General features: G+C 31.7%; 1 protein-coding gene across 1 annotated transcript in view; it reads left to right on the top strand.

Moving 5' to 3' along the window:
* Positions 1–21,204, top strand: part of LOC145286412 (T-box transcription factor TBX22-like) — a 113,857-nt gene that overhangs the window by 25,834 nt on the left and 66,819 nt on the right. Inside the window, exons 2-3 of the mRNA XM_080135334.1 lie at positions 9,873–9,975; positions 16,649–16,765. Of these exons, the coding sequence (XP_079991460.1) occupies positions 9,873–9,975; positions 16,649–16,765 (220 nt within the window). The remainder of the gene's footprint in view (positions 1–9,872; positions 9,976–16,648; positions 16,766–21,204) is intronic.

The raw sequence follows: 21,204 nt of genomic DNA on the forward strand, positions 1-21,204 counted from the left end.
CTCAAAAACTTAATCTAAAAGGAATGAACGAAAAGATACTGAATCATTGATTTAATATTGATTGTTAGAAAATTAGGTTCAACAAAACATCTTAACTTAATAACCATTTCCAGCAATGATGCCATAAGCAAACCACAACAGACATCCATCAAGCACGCATAATGTCCACCGAAAAGATCAAAAAATACTTCTGTCGTCGTTGTAGTCGTCATCATCTATTATATATTAATAGAATAGCATGTGTATGTTATTTATTTTGTGTGTCACGCTTACATCCGAGTGACTGTCGTTTAATTGTTATGGACTTCCATTTATTGTAATAAATAATTTTACCAAAAATTCTTTATGAGTTCTTTTTCGGTTTCGATTATAGCTGATTGCACTCAAGTTATTTATTTTGTTATAAATAATTTTACCAATAATTCTTCATAAGTTTTGGTTTCGGTTTTGATTATAGCTGATGGCACACCAGCAATCTATTTTTTTTTTATAAATAATTATATCAAGAATTCTTCATATGTTTTGTGATGGGGTTCTTTTAGAATGTATGGGGGTATATACAGTTCCGGTTGTAAGTAGGGTGTGTGTAATTAAGGATCAAGTGAGTTGTGTGTTTCTTATAATTGGGCAATTACGTTATTGGTATGCAAACGGTATAGTATTTTATTTTAGGGGTGGTTTATAGGTATTGTTAGAAGGGGAAGAAGTTACTAAAGGGTAGGGATTTATAATGTTTGCAATTAAGTGAGGTTTCGGTTTTTTATTTAAAAGTTTGTCTCTATCTCTAAAATTAGTAATCAGTAATTTTTCAGTTAAGCATAAGTAACATGGGGAGTTTAGTGATTTACATACCCCCATACATTCTAAAAGAACCCATCACAGAACCCCCACTTATTTATCCCCACCACTTTTTAACTGTATCCTTCTTTGCCTAACTCACTCCTCATTTCATTATTTAAAACCTAAATCCCAACCCTTATCACATCTTAACCCTCCTTCCTCCTCATAACACCACACAAGACTGGCTTTAATTAACACACCGCATTTTACACCTCACTTCTCTATAAATCGGCTTCCACTTTCTCTTCCCTACACCGCCTCCTTCTCACACCAAAAATTTGCCTCCACCCCGCCTACCTCCACAATACCTTCCAAACCCCTCCTAACTTTACCCCCTAAGCCCCTTAAGTATCAGTCCCTTAACATGAATACTATACACTCATATATGACCCCGTAGCCCTATCTACCCCACATTTACAACCCATAACTTTCAGTAATATGTTTATCCTTATAATCTGCCAATCACTCAGAGTTCTCGCCTCATAGTTTCTTATTGGCTTATTTGATTGCTAGGTTTGGATTTCTAATGTTTTAGTTACGTCTTTATCAAAATTGGTATTCCATGACTTGCTCTTCTGTCTATTATTTACTTGTTAACAACTAATTATCTATTTACCATCTACATTATTTAACTAATTATTTAATTTACCATCTACATATATTATATTTTTTCTTTTATATTTACTTCTCACTAATTCTCTCTTTAATTATTATCTTTTTTGATCCGAAGCTTATATATATATATATATTTATGTATTTGTGTATGTATATATACTCATGCATGTTCTCTTCTCCCATTGATGTGTGTGCGTATGTGTACATGTGTATGTGTGTGTGTATTTGTGTGTGTGTGTGTGTGTGTGTGTGTGTGTGTGTGTGTGTGTGTGTGTGTATTATTTACTTATCATAAACTTTTCCTTAAATATTTTTATTAATTCATTATTTGATTAACTTACTGATATTCTTACCTATTTTTATATTATCAATATGCCGCATATTAACTAATCAATATTACAACTTTGCATAACCCCCCTCCCCCAAATTATAAGCGATTTTATAGCCGCCATTTGCCGTTTAGGTTGCACCTGTTAAAAATACCACTCCACAAACCGTTAAAATAAATTACCACGCAGCAACAATACACCCCCAATTTAATCCTAAAACATTTACTATTTAAACTCAACACTATGTTAAAGACCATATACGATCTTATATATCATACTCTATATAACAAGCTTCTCCTTTATTTATTTAGAATTCAATAAAGCTTCCTCCAACATTCTATAATTCCTCTTAATCTTTTTCGTCCCTAATGAACCCTACGCTAGACGCCGCATCTTCTCCATGCTACCTAGCACCTTCTCTACTCTTCTGATATATATATATATATATATATATATATATATATATATATATATATATAAATGTTTAGAGGTTTGTATATAGTTTTAAAAAAAGTAATAGGTGGAAGTTTCTCGAGAGCTCTTTCGGCTATCATCTCGTCAGGAGTAAATCGATAGCAACCTAAATAATATTGTAACGAAAATAAACAGTTCTATTGGGGAACTTATTAAATGTGCCAAACGTACGGGGACACTAATTAAATTTATTTACGTTTAAAAACGATTAAAGTATTGGCACAACGAGGGAGAAAAAAAAAGCGGGAGAAAAAAATTCAAAATTCCCCAAAGAGAAACAATCCGTTTGATGTTTCTTTTTGCCGGCACAAAGAAGGTTGACGCACCGCGATAGAGACGGCCTCCAAAATCTTTAAATGGTTTTTGGAGTCCGCTCTATGTAGCACCTCGAACCAATCTATTTTATATCTATCGGCACAGCACGGGTTGTCAACCAAATGCTGGCCAATAGCAGAGTCCAAGGCTGCAGAAGGAGGGAGACCACCAGACCCCATCCTCCCTTGTCTGATCTTCGATGGAACATGCTGGTTTATACGAGTCAAAAGGTGCAAGGATGTTCGCCCAACATAACCAGCATCGCACTGGCATCTAAACTGATATACAATGTTACTATTTTGGATGTAAGGCAAACTATCCTTGCGAAAAGATGGAAAAGCAGGTCTCGTAGTATGTACCAAACGCAAGGACACCGAATTGAAGCAGTCGTAAATACTTCTTCGAATCTGTTTGGAAATTCTATTACTCCCCTCCCTAATCCACGGTAATTTAAAATAAACCGGGCATTTCAAGGGTCCAAACTTTTTAGAGGATTTAAAATCCGCAACCTTTTTGAAAATACAGTCATCAATAAGGTCAACAGGATAACCATTATTGATGAATATTTCCCTGATCTTATCGAGTTCAACATCTAATCTGTTAGGCGAACAAATCATGAGGGCTCTATGTACCAAAGTATTAATTAAGCCGACCTTACGTGATTTAGGTACAAAAGACAACCAGTTCACATATAGGCCAGTAAATGTCGGCTTTCTATAAATTGTAGTGAGAAAGCCCCCCCACCCTTGAGCGTTCGACAAGAACATCCAAGAAAGGAAGCGAATTGTCCTTCTCACTTTCCATAGTGAACTTAAGAGCCCCATGTAAAGAATTCAACCTATTAAAAAATATCGACGCTTCACTTTGCGAAGGAAAAATAGCAAAAGTGTCGTCAACATATCTGAAATATGCAGTGGGTTTAGTTGTAGAATTAAACATAACGGATTCATAGTACCCGACGAAAATATCCGCTAAAGTTGGGGCCAACGGACTCCCCATTGAAACCCCGTCAACCTGACAGTACATAATATCACAAAAACTAAATTCCACGGATTTCGTACACATTAAAATGAGTTCAATAAGAATCTCTTTACAAAACCGTGGAGCAGTCAGGCGACCATCATATAAAGCGTCGGCACATATGCGTATAGTCTCATCCAACGGTATGTTGGTAAAAAGACTAGAGACATCAAATGAGCACATGAAAGACGTTTCTGCATTTGAATCCAACCCACGTACACAATCAACGAACCGAAAAGAATCTGGGATACAATGCGTGGTGTATAACTCACGCACAGGTTGCAGAATTTCCACAAGCCACTGATCCAAAGAATGTTGTGCTGAACCAACCATTGATAAAACGGGTCTCAGTGGGACACCTTGCTTATGGATTTTGGGGAGACCATACATTCTGGGACGTTGTGACCCAGAGGGCCTGATCCTATCATAGACATCCTTGCAAAAAAACTTCTTTTTAAATAATGCAAGTAGACGTCTTTGCATTTTAGCCTCGTTCTTACAAGTATTATCCGTCCACTCGACAGAGCCGAGTTTACGGAATTTCGAACCATCATTGAGAATAACTGCCATTTTCTCAACGTACTCCGATTTATCCAAAATCACCACTTCTGCACCTGCACCTTTGTCTGGTTTACACATATAAATATCGGTATTAGATTTTAACGCTTTCATAGTCTTAAATTGCGTTTTGAATTTTTTCTCCCGCTTTTTTTTTCTCCCTCGTTGTGCCAATATTTTAATCGTTTTCAAACGTAAATAAATTTAATTAGTGTCCCCGTACGTTTGGCACATTTAATAAGTTCCCCAATAGAACTGTTTATTTTCGTTACAATATTATTTAGGTTGCTATCGATTTACTCCTGACGAGATGATAGCCGAAAGAGCTCTCGAGAAACTTCCGCCTATTACTTTTTATAAAACTATATATATATATATATATATATATATATATATATATATATATATATATATATATATATATATATACTAGCTGTACCCGGCCACGCATTGCTGTGGCTCAGTTTGTTAAAATGGAACACATTCGTCAAAAAAAATTGCATTTTATTCGTTTATTTACTTTTAGTATTTTTTGCAATTTTTTTAATCAATAAAAGTTATTTTTCCCTCATAAAAAAAGATTAATTTTTTACCATAAATTGTTAGGTGAAAGTTTTTTTTTCAGGAAAACTTGCACTTTTTTTTTTAAAGAAATTTGGCAGTAAACGTTTCTCTTTGAAAACGGAATTTTTATTATAAAAAGAACAGATGAATGCTTTACATGAACACTGTAAATAGTTATGTGAAAGTAGAGAAAAGTTTGATTCTTTTTTTCATGAGAATGTACAAATTATTTTTTTTTAACAGATGTTCAGAAAATAAACAGAAAAATACTTCCATCATTAATTATGCAGAAAAATAAATAAAATGTTGATTTAGTGTTTTAACATTATGCTTATAAATTACGACAAAACTTGCTGAGTATGCGCTGTTTTACGGTTGTCGTAAAAATCGAACGGAAACTTAAATTTCGCTTCGTTTTAATCTTTCTTAATTTTTTAATTGTGCCCCCCCAAACGAATATAATCAAAACAGTAACATTCAACAATTGTACTTTATGTATATAAAACACAAAATATTTTTTAAAAAATGTTAATAACGAAAGGGAAATAATTCCATTTTTAAACGAAAAAGTCAGTTTGGTATATCTTTTTGTTATTTTTTACATAAGTCCAGCTTACCATTCACATTGGAAATGTCGACATTTATAGGTTGTTGGGTACGTTTAAAACGAATAAACACTCCAATCTAGTAGATGTATCAGAATTTTTGTAGGAATTTTTGACACCCCTAACACGAAACTGCGAATAAAATATAAAAACTCGTAATTTCTCTTTTAAAAGTGGGTTGTTTATTTTCTTTATGGATTATACTTTCAAAATAAACTATTAAAGTTGTTTTAAAAGTAATAGAAATATTTTTTTAAACAGTAATGAATTTTACGAACTCAATATTTTTCAATTTTTAAACTTTAAAAATCTATCAAAATTTTTCTATTGATTCTATTTTTACGATATTTTCAGGATCAATGTGAAATTTTATGCTCTTTCCAATAAACCGAATATAATATTTTAGGCAAACGTTTTTGTTTAATTCACGCCCCCCCCATTTTCAAGTGTCTATTAAAAAGTAAATAATTAATTTACACACCAAAGTTTTATATATCACAAATTGAAGAGAAAAGGTCAATAAATAATATATTCAAATTTAAAACAAAAAAGCAGTGTTTTTTAGAAATTTACCTGTAAAGTTCGAAGTTTTTTTTAAACCACGTTGTTTGTTTTTTCTTTTCTTTTATGAAACCTTGGTCCTTGCTCCTTTAATTGAAAAAAAAATTAGGGCTTGAATTACATTTTTCGAGTAGTTATAAGCTTGGAAAGACAGGGGGTCGAATAATTCACGCCTCCCATTTTGAAATGTCTATTAAAAAGTAATGTCTATTAAAAAGTAAATAATTAATTTACTCAAGTGTTATATATCACAAATTGAAGAGAAAAGGGTCAATAAATAATATATTCAAATTTAAAACAAAAAAGTAGCGTTTTTAGAAATTTACCTGTAAAGTTCGACGTTTAAAACCTTTTAAAAAAACACGTTGTTTGTTTTTTTTGTTTTGTTTTTTTAATGAAACCTTGGTCCTTGCTCCTTTAATTGAAAAAAAAATTAGGGCTTGAGTTACATTTTTCGAGGAGTTATAAGCTTGGAAAGACGGGGTGGAATTATTAACTATTTTTCACGAAATTTCTGACACACCTACCAATCTACCCATGTTAGAACGGCTTTCAGAATAGACACCCCTAACCTTGCCAGCATACCCGAAAAGCTATAAAAGTTGATGTGTCGAATGTGAACGATGAGTTGGACGTAAAAATGTACCGAATTTAAAAGGGAACGAAATTCAAATTTCCGTTCCAGTTTTACAACAACCGTAAAGCAGAGCATTCTATACAAATTTTACATAACTTACTGTATTAATGCTATTTTTTTAAGCAAAAAAAAAAAATTTAGGTTTGGCTATAAATTCCTAAACTCATTTCACCCTAAATAATTTAGGTGACTGAAATAGGAATCTAATGGAATCTTTAATTTCCTGAATAGTATGTGAGAAATTCATTTTTCTCCGAGTTATATCGAATTCATTAATACGGACTTTAGGGGCTTTTTTCGGAATGTTCATGTAAAAATTATTTTTTATTGTTACAAATTACGATGCTTTATTTATATAAAAAAAGCAAAAATAAATTCTTGCGTTTTTTATTTACTACTGAAAACCATAACTTTAGTAAATGCACTTTTTTGTTTAAACAAAATAAAACATTTTCACTAAGAGTTAAATAAAAAATAATTAGTTCATTATATTCTGCGATCATTATTTGATAAATACTGAAATTTTCATTAAAATTGGTTAATTTCCTGATTTTTGGTGAATTTTTAAGTAAAGGGAAGGGTCAAAATGTTTATACACTTTGAGCGTCGGCATTCATTTTGTCTGTACCTACCATTTTTCGATGAATATTTGATAGGAAAGCGACCACGTGTGGTTAATTTAAATCAAATTTCAATCACATGGTTACATTATCAATAATCATGTAATTAAACCCATTGAAAATTTACCGATGTTGTAAACACATTCTGTTTACATTAAGCCTGTAGTGCTGAGACCAAAATACCCTTTTAGTGATGCAGTGTTGGCAACTGAGATTTTAAAAAAACCCGCGAGATCAGGAGAAAGAAATGTCCAGAAAATCGCTAGATTTTTAACTTTTATCATCTGAAATTTTCAAAAATCGCTAATTCACCCCCCACCTCCCAAAACTCCATATTTTAACTTCGTACAATAAAAAAAATTATAAATATAGTATATTCAATATATAAAATGTCCCGTGTTTTCTCACTATATGTTTCTGGAATTATATTGAAGCGATTAGCTCCCCAGAAGGCTTACATATTTTATCAGCTAGTTTTACCTGTTTTTTCAGAGAGGGTATTTTTTTTCAAGAAACAAATCATAAACTCAAACTTTTTATAATAAAAGTTAAATTCAAATATACTGCAAATTAAACATCACAATAATGGTGCAACATATTTTGAAATTAGAAAAATAAAAAAACAAAAAACTTTGTTTTAGCATGTTAAAAGTATTTAGGTTGGTAGATAATTAAATTCTACTGTATTGGTATAAGTTTTTTTGTTTGTTTTTTTTTTGCTGTTGTTTCTTGCTTTTTACAATTTTCGACTAAATACTTCTAAATTAAGCGGGGTTGCTTAGATCGCATTTTAAACTAAACTTCGGAGGTTGGAATGCTCCCCCCCCACCTAAAATGTACTTGGAAAAATCGATTTTATAGCGAGATTTAAGAATGGTTAGCCGAGAAAAAGGTGAAAAGCAAAACAAATAATCAATAAATAATTGTTACCAAAGACAATAAATGCTACTTTTTTTTTTACTTACATGAATGAATTTATTTTATGTTTTAAAGTATTTTCAAGTGCTTTTCTTTATTTTTTAATCTAAAATTGCGGGTGTGTGGGTGCGAAATATCTCCAGATTTTCTAGAATTCCCCGCTAGATTGCAAACGAAATCTCCGGATCTAGCAGGAAAGCCGCTAAATTGGAAACACTGGTCACGTGACAGGAAGCGGTAATAAATAATTGTCCCGAAATAAAAAAAAATGGCCTATCGGTACAAAGAAAACCACCTATTTATCATAGAAAAATTAAGTATAATGTTATAATTAAAAAGAAATATATAAAAACACACATGGATATAGTAAACATATTATACAAAAACGTGCAAGCCATCCTCCCAGTGGTTTTTTAGACTATTAATTGCGAACGAACCAAGAGTTACATTTATCTATCTATCTATCTATCTATATATATATATATATATATATATATATATATATATATATATATATATATATATATATATATATATATATATCATTTTTTTGAAATCGCAACGTTATAATAAATAATAATATAAAAATAATATATACGAAATCTGCAAGAATTAAAATATCATATTTAAGTGTACTTTACGACTGAGCTACGCCGGGCGTCCCTGCTAGCTTCTCCACGTTAAAAAAACGACCCTGGTGTCTAACTCTGCCCCGTGGGGAGGCATTGTAAATAGGTACAATAATATCAGGGCATCTCCATTTATGCTGCACATCCACAGAATGCCAACATCAATATTCTTCTTCTTCTTCTTCTTCTTCTTCTTCTTCTTCTTCTTCTTCTTCTTCTTCTTCTTCTTCTTCTTGTCGTCGTCGTCGTCGTCGTCGTCGTTGTTGTTCACCATCATCGTCATCGGGTAACGATCCATCATCTGGCAATTCATTGGGTCATAAACTCTTTTCCTAATGGTCACATATTTTACTTTTTTAATTAAATGTCACTTTTATATTTTGCTACACGAATGAATTTCCTTCTTTCCATTGTTATATTTTTGTTTATTTCCTTTCTTCACGAACCAGTGACCCTGCAACGAAACATTAGTTTGACATGTATGTTTTGGTGCATTACTTTTGAACACCAAATACATCAAGTTTTATTTTGAAGCAATATTTTATTATTTTTGGCTCTCTTTTGTGAGAACGAATAAGAATGGAAAATCCATCTGCACCCATTGCAGTTGAAAGCAATGTCAACTTTTGAAACAACTTATTTACAAGTACATCCAACACTAAGCAATAGAAAGATAAAAAAGAGAACGTGAAAAAAAAAAGTGAGAAAGAGAGAGTGAAAGAGAGAATATTGCATTTTCGTGCTTTGAGTATGCATTCTTTTGAATTGATTAGATTAAAGACATTGTAAGGATACGTGTAAGTCATTACTGTGTTCAGTATTGTTCTTACACATGTACGAGAAAAAAATCTGATTATGGCATGCAACTAACATAGAAAACATTACAAGTGTATTTTCTTATGACAAACTTATAATTCAACAAGTTTTCCAAGAACCGATCAATAAATAGAAAAGTTTTAAAGTCGACTACAAAATGATTTGAATTTTTATTTGAATAAATTGGTTCGAATTTTCCTTTCTTTTCTTTTTCTCTGTCTTTTTTTAGCGTTTTTTTTTTCTTTTATTTCTACCTCTTTTTCTTTTTCTTTATCTCTCTCTATCCCTCTTTATAATTTCCAGTGCTGGATATTCTTGTCAAGAGTTTAATGAGTTTACATCAAGTTCAATAATTTAATTGTATTTTCCAGATTTCCGAATTCAACAAAAAATTAAAGTTGAATTGTGTCAGAATGAACTTTGGGAATCTTTCTATCGTCTTGGAACAGAAATGATCGTAACAAAATCTGGAAGGTTAGTAAATCGTTTTAAATGTTTTTCTTTGATTGTTTTTGTTTTGTTCGCTGTTGCAAATCTTAGAAGTAAGAAGAAACGCGCTGTGAAATCTAACGGCTTTAAGCAAATTTATTTTAAGCCCAATTCTGTCCGGTGCATTTTTTTCATTGTAAATGTTCTGGAACTCGCGGCAGTTATTCCTCAGAATCTTGCTTTCAGGTACCTACAATACCGTCTAGCAGTCAAACTTTAGAAAGCGTGCGTTGGGCAGACAGATAAACTCAAATTAACATAACGAAAACAACTATTACGTTGAAAACGCTTTATTAATTAGGTAAAAAAATCTGAAACAAAAACAAAACAAATAGTTAAAAGGAGAAAACATAATTAAACAAAAGGAAATAATACATGAAAATAATTATGTTTTGGACAGGCTTCCAAATTAACAGATTCTGGGATATCTTATCTTTTTCAATCAACTGTTAGGTGAAAGTCCGTAACAGTTAGAAAAGTGTCTTTTCTCTATTAAATTGTTAGGGGAAAGTCTGGAGCGGCTAAAAAATGTCCTTTCCTTTTTTTTATTATTATTAAATCGTTAGACGAAAGTATGGAGTGGTTGGGAAATGTCTTTGTTTTTTTATTATTATCATTATTAAATCGTTAGGTGAAAGTATGGAGTGGTTAGAAAATGTCTTTTCTTTTTTCTTTTTTATTAAATCGTTAGGTGAAAGTATGGAGCGGTTAGAAAATGTCTTTTTCTTTTTATTAAATCGTTGTTAAAGGTTGTTATTCTAGTGCGGCGCATAAACTACCCAAGCGCCCATGAAATAAAAATAATAGAAGTCTGAGAAAAGATATAAGTTCTGTGCGAACGAAGAAGGAAATAATAAATTAGAATTTCTACAAATTAAATATAGAAGTCACACACTAGATTAAATAAACAGAAACAGGATACTCTAACTTAACTTCTAAATCTGACCTCCAAGATCGCCATGGGCATGGAATATGTGCCTATATTAAAGATAGCTTTCCATGTGGTTGGGACATCTCCAGGGAAGATCCTAACTTACCCTATATGTGCTTCCGGGTTGCTTTAGCTCACACTACTGCATTTATATTTACTCTCTATCGCCCCCACAACAGCGGAGTTACTATCTTTAAAAGCATATCTGAGAAAATTGACCAAGTCCTATCTGCTTATCCTTCAGCTAACATTCACGTATGTGGAGACTTCAATGTTCACAACGTCGAATGGTTGACCCACTCAAACAAGACCGATGATGAGGGGAGGTTCTGTCATGATTTCTCCATTGCCTATGACCTCACTTAATTTGTTCAGGAACCCACCCGTGTGCCCGACAATGACGGCCAGTATGCGAGTCTACTAGACCTTTTTCTCACAACTTGCCCTGAACTATGTTCAGTTTCTGTTCTGTCGCCTCTTGGATCTTCCGACCACTCTGTTGTATCAATTAAGATAAAAATGAAATGTAATAAGTCCCCAGACGTACCTCTCCATCGCACAGTATATCGATACACTAAGGCTGACTGGGATAGCTTCCATACATTTATATCTGATCTACCTCTGCATTCCATGTTTAAAAAGGATGTGTCCTCTATAGTATTAGACCTGACGGAATGGTTAATTGTAGGTATTGACCGTTTCATACCCTCGAAAAAGTTTCAGCAAAAACCTAACAGCCAGCCATGGTTCTCTCCAGAATGTGCTGCTTCCATTGCGCACAGAAATCGCTTTTTCCACTGCTTCAAACGTAATAGATGTATGGAAACTAAAGCCGCTTTCAGGACTGCCAGCAACCATTGTAAGAAAGTAATAAAGAACGCAAGAGAGTTGTATGCTCAATCTGTTAAGTCCAAAGTAGCTGAGCAGCGGCTTGGTTCCCACCAGTTTTGGCAAATAGCAAACAGAATCCTGAACAGAAGCGTGTGCTCCATCCCAACTATTATCAATGGACCTGAGGTAATCTCGTCAGCATCAGACAAAGCCAAACTCTTTGTCAAGAACTTTGCAGCTAATTCTACCCTTTGCGAGGAAGGCTGCCAACCCCCAATATTTCCTCCTGTATCAGAAAACACGCTATGTGATATACGTATATCTGTACGTGATGTTGCCAAGCTAATCAAAAACCTTGATTCCAGTAAAGCAACTGGCCCTGACGGTATTCCAATTATAGTACTCAAAAAACTTCAACATGAACTAGCGCCCATACTTACAAAACTGTTTAAACGTTGTCTTAAGGAGAATAGTTTCCCATCTCCCTGGAAAATTTCATCAGTATGCCCTGTATTTAAGAATTCAGGTGATCGCTCATCCCCCTCTCAGTACAGGCCAATAAGTCTCCTGTGCGTCATGAGTAAGTTGCTAGAATCTGTGTTAAATACAGAAGTAATCAACCATCTCAACAAAAATAACCTTCTTAGTGACACTCAATATGGTTTCCGTTCTGCTAGATCTACAGCAGATGTGCTTACAGTTATATCGCATAGGATTAGCAAATCTCTCGATGGTGGCAATCTTTCTAGGGCAATTGCTCTTGACATATCTAAAGCCTTTGATAGGGTATGGCATAAAGGTTTACTTCATTAGATCGCTAGCTATGGTATAGCTGGAAAAGTCTTCTCAATTATTAAATCATTTCTTTCTGATAGGTTCATAAGAGTAGTAGTTGAGGGGCAAAAATCAGAAGCTCACAGTATTAATGCCGGTGTCCCTCAGGGGTCCATCCTGGGCCCAACTCTTTTCCTGATCTACATTAATGATCTTCCAAATCACATCCTTACATCATTTGTAGACATTTATGCTGACGACACTACCATTTATGGTAGCACATCTAAGACAGTAAACGACCAAGTTCTCTCCAATTCTCTCTCCTCTGATCTTGAGCATGTAGTACAATGGGGAAAGGAGTGGCTGGTTACTTTTAATGCATCTAAAACCAAGCTTCTCTCTTTACATCATCAACATTCTGATCCACATCTGGCATCAATTGAAATGAATGGCTCTCGTCTTCAGGAGGCCTCAAGTTTTGACAAGCTTCTGGGCTTGACCATTACTCCTAATCTTAAATCGAACACGTACATCAAATCTGTTGCCAAGGCCGCTGGAAAAATGGTGGGATCTTTCTATCGATCCGGTAAATATCTCACTACTGATGCTATTCTCTATCTATATAAGAGCCAGGTACGTCCAAGGATGGAATAATGTTGCCACATCTGGGCAGGAGCTGCTAGAAAGGACTTGTCCTGTCTTGATAGAGTTAAAAATAGACTTTGTAGCCTCGTAGGAGATGTCCTTTTCTCCTCCTTGCAACCTCTATCTCACAGAAGAGATGTTGCGAGTTTGTCTCTGATGTATCGTTATTTTCATGGAAAGTGTTCGACTGAGCTTTAATCTATGGTCCCCCCTCGCCAAACTTTCACAAGAAACACTCGTCTAGCTGTAAACACTATCAATAATTCCCCCCACTCTTTATCTGTGCCTAAACCTAAACGTAGATTCCATGAACAAAGCTTCTTTCTTAGAACTGCACGCCTGTGGAATTGTCTTCCGTTTTCCTGCTTTCCGGCTGACTACAATATGGTTGTGTTCAAGTCTAACGTAAATAAGTTCTTGATGAGCCGTTCCATATAAGTTATCAAATTTAACAAATTTTCATTACTAATGATTACTATATTGTCCAATTTCTACTGTACACTCTTTAACCCTTATCCTTGAGTGGCCTCTTAGCCTTGATAATGTGGTGATGCCTATGTAAAAAAAAAAAAAAAAAAAAACAGTGTTTCGAGTTCTTCATAGAAGGAATAGCCAGGTAAAGGAATAATAGGATGTTCTAAACGTACCTCATGGCTTAAACGGGGAAAGCCCAGTTCATGGAGTCGAGTAAAGTCCGTTCGTATTGATTCAAATTCCGCGGTTAAAAGGGAGGAAGGACAGAATCGTAAAACGACACTGGGGCGAGATCGCGTGGGAACACGGAGTTCTCGAAGGATAGCGATATGACATTCTTTTCCTTTTCTTTTTTTTTATTTGGAATGCCTAAACGGCTAAGTTTTCCATTAAAGAAAGATCAGAAAGGGAAGAAATAAGAAAGAAAACTATATATGAAAAAACTCGCACAGAGATGAATGAGAACGAGGCACGAGGCACCGGTGCTCTTAAAGCGTGTGTCCCTTGTTAAAAAAGAGCCCGGTCTGGAGACAGAACAGTAAATAACCTCAATGTAACAGGAGTCACTGTGGTGCAGTGCAGATGTAATGTCACCTTCCTTGTCTGACGTTACGAAATAAAATAAAAGAAGTAAACGTCACGACAAAAAGAGACATGTGTAAAACATAAAATATTATCTGGAATAAATATGACTCATAACTAGAGTCGTAACCAGGATACGGGAGGTAGTTGAGTTGACGACAATGTACCAGAAAAGAAGTTTTGAAAGAAACTTTAATTATAAACGTAGAAAAAATAATGATGGTAGCCGTGAAAATGTTTTATAGAATGACAGTGTTATGAATTTCACTGCCAAAGTTTGGGTTGCAATATCTCCATCTGTTTTCAAAAAATAGTGTGTTCTTTGTGCTAATATTACTAATACCTGTTGCTGTTGATGCTGCTGCTGCTGCTGCTGCTGCTGATGATGATGATGATGATGATGATCATCATCATCATCATCATCATCAGCAGCAGCAGCAGCAGCAGCAGCAAAACGATTGGAGTGGGGTTACAATAATCTGGCTGTTGGTTGGGAGAACAAAAAACAAGGAGCGGGTCGTTCATCATTTAACGAAGGGATTTCTCCACTGCCTTCAAGCCGATATACTGCTTTGCTACTTACTACTGTAACAACTGCTTGGCCGAAACATTCATACCAGTAGGTAATGTCTCTCCACAATTTCGTTTTCAGGGATTATTCGGTAGTTTGTCTAGTTTCGTCTTGAACACTGACAAGTCTCCATGTTTCTAGTTCCAAAGAAGCCTCTTATTCCTTTTCGCTTTCTCTCTTAAAAGATGGACAATAATTAAGATTGGAAGATAGCCATAGTTGTACTTGTCAAGTAGGGATTATTGCACAAAAGTCATATCTGGTAACAAGAAGAAACGATGTTGGTGGGCCAACTTGCCGTAATTGAGGAGGCCTCAGTCATTTGCTGTACTCTTTGATCAGGCCTTAGGGTTGTGAACATTCAAGTTTTTTAAATATACACTTTTCTCTCATTAGATTCTCTACTTTTCAAGCCGATATACTGCTTTGCTACTTACTATATATATATATATATATATATATATATATATATATATATATATATATATATATATATATAGCGGTTGTTACAGCAGTAAGTAGCAAAGCAGTATATCGGCTTGAAAAGTAGATAATCTAATGAGAGAAAGGTGTATATTTAAAAAACTTGAATGTACCTATATATATATATATATATATATATATATATATATATATATATATATATATATATATATATGTATATATATATATATATATATATATATATATATATACTAGCAAAAGTACCCGTCGTTGACTGGGTTCAAAAACAGTCTACAGAAAATGGACTCTGATTTATGAAAGTATGATATGTTATGAAAAGGAAGGGTTGTAAATTTGGGTTGAATTTGGGGGTATCAAAACCAAAGCGAAATATGCTGAAAGTAAAAATAGAATAGATAAACCCCATAATTTATTATACCATACCTGTTCACACTGAAACACTTATCACAATATTCTGTGGATTTATATTAAAAAAACCTTGTTAAACTTTGTGACATATTTCCATTCTATGGAGGTCAGGTGTGAACGAACACCCCATAATTTTATTATACCATATTTCTTCAAACTGAAACATAATTATTAAAGTATACTTACGCAGATAGATATGAAAAGTCTTTATTAAGGTTTGTGCCTATTTCCATTCTATGGAGGCCAGACGCGAACGCAGACCCCACAATTTTATTATACCATCCCTAGGTTTGTATCTAGGGGCGTTTTTAATCTACTGGGAGAAATGCACCCTCAATCTTTGTTAAGACATGCATCTAGAAGGGAAACTTTGATGCAAAACCTGAGGTCTACTGTCTTCTCTGTCTTGTGGCAGCCATTGCCCCAACTGAGATTAGCAGTTTTATCAAAAAGTGTGGTTGGTTCTGCACAAAGCCTTCAGTCAAAAGTCATTTTGCAAACGCTGTGTGATAAAGCAATAGAGAAACAATGCATGCCAGGCAGTGTGATCTTTTAGTTCCAATTAAATAACTTGAATGTTCGTCTAATTAAAATATCCAAACGACTTCTTGAATCATATATGATTACTGCGGCTGTGACAACAACATATTCTTTTCATTGTTTTGATTCTTGAGTATATATCCGTTAATAACTTATATGTTATTATATAGACTGATGTGGTTCTCGGTTGATTGACTGTGTCTTACTGAGTCGGATATATACTTGAGAGTCAAAAGAATGAAAAGAATATTCTGTTCTCACAGCCCTAATGATTACGTATGTGCTTATCAGTTTTTCATCAGAGGATTGGATCAAATTTTCGATTCATAATGGTCATAAAGTCAACTATATGGAGTTAAAGAGTAAAAGGTAAAAGTGGTATATATACACATAAAAATGATGGCACTTGTTCGAATTTGATTCATGTTTCATTGCAGGCGAATGTTCCCGGTGTTGCGTATAAAAGTGGATGGACTTGATCCCAACAGATTTTATAAGGTATCAGTTACATTGCGACCCGTCGATAAACTCAAATACAGATACATTTATCACAGGTAAGAATGGATTTATGTTAACCGTTTCTAAAACTGCATAAAACTTTGGTGATTTCGTGATAAGAATAATTAAAACCAATTGCAAATGAAGGTTGATATTTGAATATTTTTGTCTTGGATACAAAAATTGAAAATCTTATAAAGCTATTCTTGACACGAGAACGTTGCCAAGTTCTGAAGATTTTTACGTAACTGTAATCGGGTCAGGAGTTTTACTTTTAGTTTTATTTTACTTATTGCCCCTATCTCGCCTTTCCTTGCAAGAAAATATTTATATTTTTGAAAATATAATTCAGTGAATAAATTTTTATTATTTGAAGAAGAAAATATTTACATGTTTTATAAGATAATTCAATTAATTAATTTTCGTTGTTTATAAAATAATTTTTGGAAAGGTAATGACTTAGATGATTTTTTTATTAATTGAAAAAGAAAATGTTTACATATTTGGAAAGACAATTAAATGAATGAATTATCAAAAATTATGTTTACAGTTTTAGAAAGATAATTCAATGAATGAATTTGTATTATTTTCAAATAATATTCACCTTTTTCTGAAGATAATTTAATGAGTGAATTTTTAGTGATTAAAAAATATTTGGATTTTTGTGAAGGTATATCTATGAACAAATTATTATTTATAAAAGAGAATATTTTTGTCATTTGAAAATAATAAATTTACATTTTTGGAATAATAATTCAATTAATGAAATTTTATTTCCAAAATTCTTTTTGGAAATAAAATTTCATTAATTGAATTATTATTCTAAAAATGTAAATTTATTATTATCATAGTTAAATATTTCTATATTTAACTTTTTGGAAAGATAAGTCAGTAACAATGAAATTGCTTATTTAAAAATGAAAAAAATAAATCCTTTCAAAAGAGCATTTAATTAACGAATTTCTTAGTTATAAAAAGAAAATATTTCGATAAATAAAATATTGTTATTTAAACAAGAAAATATTTATATTTAGAGGAAAGATAATACAAAGTATATATATATATATATATATATATATATATATATATATATATATATATAGAGAGAGAGAGAGAGAGAGAGAGAGAGAGAGAGAGATTAGGTATATAGATAGATAGATATAGATATATAGTAAGTTATAAAATATATATGGCGATTAAGCTACACTGAATATTCCGCGTTTCACCCACTCTAGGATTCTTTTATCTATTATCTATCTTTTATCTATTATATCTATTATATTTTATAACTTACTAACTAGCTCTACCTACGTATTCAGCACTGTTGAAGTACATACTTAAAGCTTACGCATAAATTTATACTTTCGTATATTAATTTATGTGATTAAATGAAGTAGTTATATATATATATATATATATATATATATATATATATATATATATATATATATATATATATATATATATATATACTAGCAAAAGTACCCGCCGTTGACTGGTGTCAAAAACAGTCTACAGAAAATGGACTGATTTATGAAAGTATGATAGGTTATGAAAAGGAAGGGTTGTAAAGAGATAGCTTCGAATTTGGGGGTATCAAAACCAAAGCGAAATATGATGAAAACAAAATGTATAAATAAATAAACCCCATAATTTATTATACCATACCTGTTCACACTGAAACACTTATCACAATATTCTGTGGATCTATATTAAAAACCTTGTTAAACTTTGTGACATATTTCCATTCTATGGAGGTCAAGCACGAACGAACACCCTATACTTTTATTATACCATATTTCTTCAAACTGAAACATAATTATCAAAGTATACTTACGCAGATAGATATGAAAAGTCATTATTAAAGTTTGTGCCTATTTCCATTCTATGGAGGTCAGGCGCGAATGCAGACCCTACAATTTTATTATACCATCCCTATTTAAGTTAAAACATACTTATCAAAGTATTATTATGTACATCTATATCAAAAACACTTGTAAACGTTTTTTTTTTTTTTTAATTTTAAAATTTTTTATTTCCATTCTTTGTGGACCAGGCGCGTACGTAGACCCCACCATTTTAATGAATCATTAATCAGATCAAACATACCCATTCCTATGTCTCGATACATCTTCTATCATTATATGTGATCAGTTTTCTATAATAGTCAACCATATAGGAGCCTATTCGTGACCAGACACACACACAGACGTTCAGATGTATATTATAGATATATATATATAAGTAAATTTTTTAAGGCTAATTTTATGAGTTAATTTTTGTTATTTAAAAAAATATTTACATTTTTGGGAAAATAATTTAATGAATTTCTTTTATTTAAAAAGAAAACATTTACAGTTTTGGAAAGATAATTGAATGAAGTTGTTATATATTTTTTTATTTTTATTATAATTCAATTTAATTTAATTTTTTCATATTTGGAAAATAATTCAATGAATATATTTTTGTTATTTCTAAACAAATATTTACATTCTTTAAATTGAAATAATAATTCTTTTAATTAAAATAATAAATTCCGTTTCTTAAATATTTAATTAATCAAAATAATAAATTAATTAGCTTAATTAATTAATTAAAATAATAAATTATTTTAATTAATTAAAATAATAAATTCTGTTTCTTAAATATTTACATTTCTAGAAAGATAATTCAACGAAATTTTGTTGTTAAAAAATTTATGTTTACATTTTTAAAGAATATTCAATGAACGAAATGAATGAAAGTATTTACATTTTTTTCAATAAATTTTGTTATGTTCATGAGGATTTTGAATTTTAATTATTAATATTATTCAAACTTGAATTTTATTCTCACGACGTTTCGAACGATGTAGTTTTCGACCTTCTTCAGATATATTTCCTCAAACTCGAGAATTTTTCTATCAAAGTTGGCAATCTGTACGTAATTGTGAATGGATCACTTTATTTAATGCACAGGAATAGCAAGCTCTAGTTCCGTCAGACATAACCATATTCTCTGTATCATCCGCACTGAGGACTGAATTTCTTATCTCCCGATGTTACTTGAAACTGGATTTACCTAGTACTTTATCCGTTACGCCACTGATCTTTGTGAGCACTTCTCATATGAATTTTGTATTCTTGGTTTTAGATTGCAGATATAAATTTTGACATTAAAAACATTTTTTCAATATATTATTAGTACTATTATTATTTGAAAAAGGAAATGTTTGCATTTTTAAAACGATAATTTAATTGATGAGTTTTTGTTATTAAACAATATTTACATTTTTATAAAGATAATTCAATGAATTCGTTTTTGTTACTTAAAAATGAACATATTTACCATTTTAATATAATCCAACGAATGGAGCTTTGTTATTTCAAAACAATGAATATCTGCATTGTTAAATGAAATTTAATGAATATAATTTGGTTGTTTTAAACAAGAATGATTTTTGAAGAATAATTTGATGATTATTTGATAATTGTATATCAAAAAGAAAATATTTACATATTTTAAAAATAATTTAATGAATTAATTTTGGATATTTAAAAAATAAAATATTCATATTTTTGAAAGATCATTCAATCAACATTTTTTAATATTAAAAAAATGGTAGAAAACTGATTCATACCTTTCAAAAGTGTTAATATTTTCATATTTACATTTTTGACAGATATATGCTAGTTTTTGCTATTTAATTTAATTTAAAAAACAAATTATTTACCCAATATTGTAGTGTATATATTTTTGTTATTCCAAAAATAAACTATTTAAATTTTAAAAAATAATTCAATGTTTGTTATTTCACACAGAAAATATTTATATTTCTTGAAAGAAAGTTAAATGAATAATATTTTTCATTTAAAAAAATAAAATATTTACGTTTTTTAAGATTAGCCAATAAATTATTTTTTGTGTTTTAAAACTATTTAAATTTTATTATTTTATTCCAATTCCATTATTCTAAAAATTACAACTATTGGAAGATAATTCAACTATTGAATTTTTATTATTTCTGATGGAAAATATTTGCATTGTTAGAAAGAACATTCTATGAAATCATTTTGTTATTTAAAGATGAACATATTTAATTTTTAAAATTTTTATTATTTCAAAATATTTTAAAGTTCTGAAATTTTTTAGATGACAGTTGATTGTTTATATTAGTTGCATTGATCGGACTATTGTTCTCATCTTGAGTGTTATTTATGCAACGTTTTGGTAAGATTTGCCTTCGACCATCCTCAGGCATGTTGGGTGTTATTTGGAAAAAAAAAAGAGAAAAGTTACTGGCTCAGTAAAATATTTTCGTATTCTTTGAGTTAGTCTCTATTTTATGATTATTGTTTCGTATTTATGAAAAAAATTGGTTGATAAAGGGGAGGCAATTCTAATAAAGATTGACAGGGATTATCTCCCTTCCATCACCGAAATTTTAAGGGTGTTTGTTTTTTTCTACAATTAGAGGCTCCCAAATGCTACTAATCTTCAGGCTTGGTCTGGTTAG

Source organism: Euprymna scolopes, chromosome 10 (genome assembly GCF_053919585.1).
Source record: "Euprymna scolopes isolate OS-2025 chromosome 10, ASM5391958v1, whole genome shotgun sequence".
NCBI lineage: Eukaryota > Metazoa > Mollusca > Cephalopoda > Sepiida > Sepiolidae > Euprymna > Euprymna scolopes.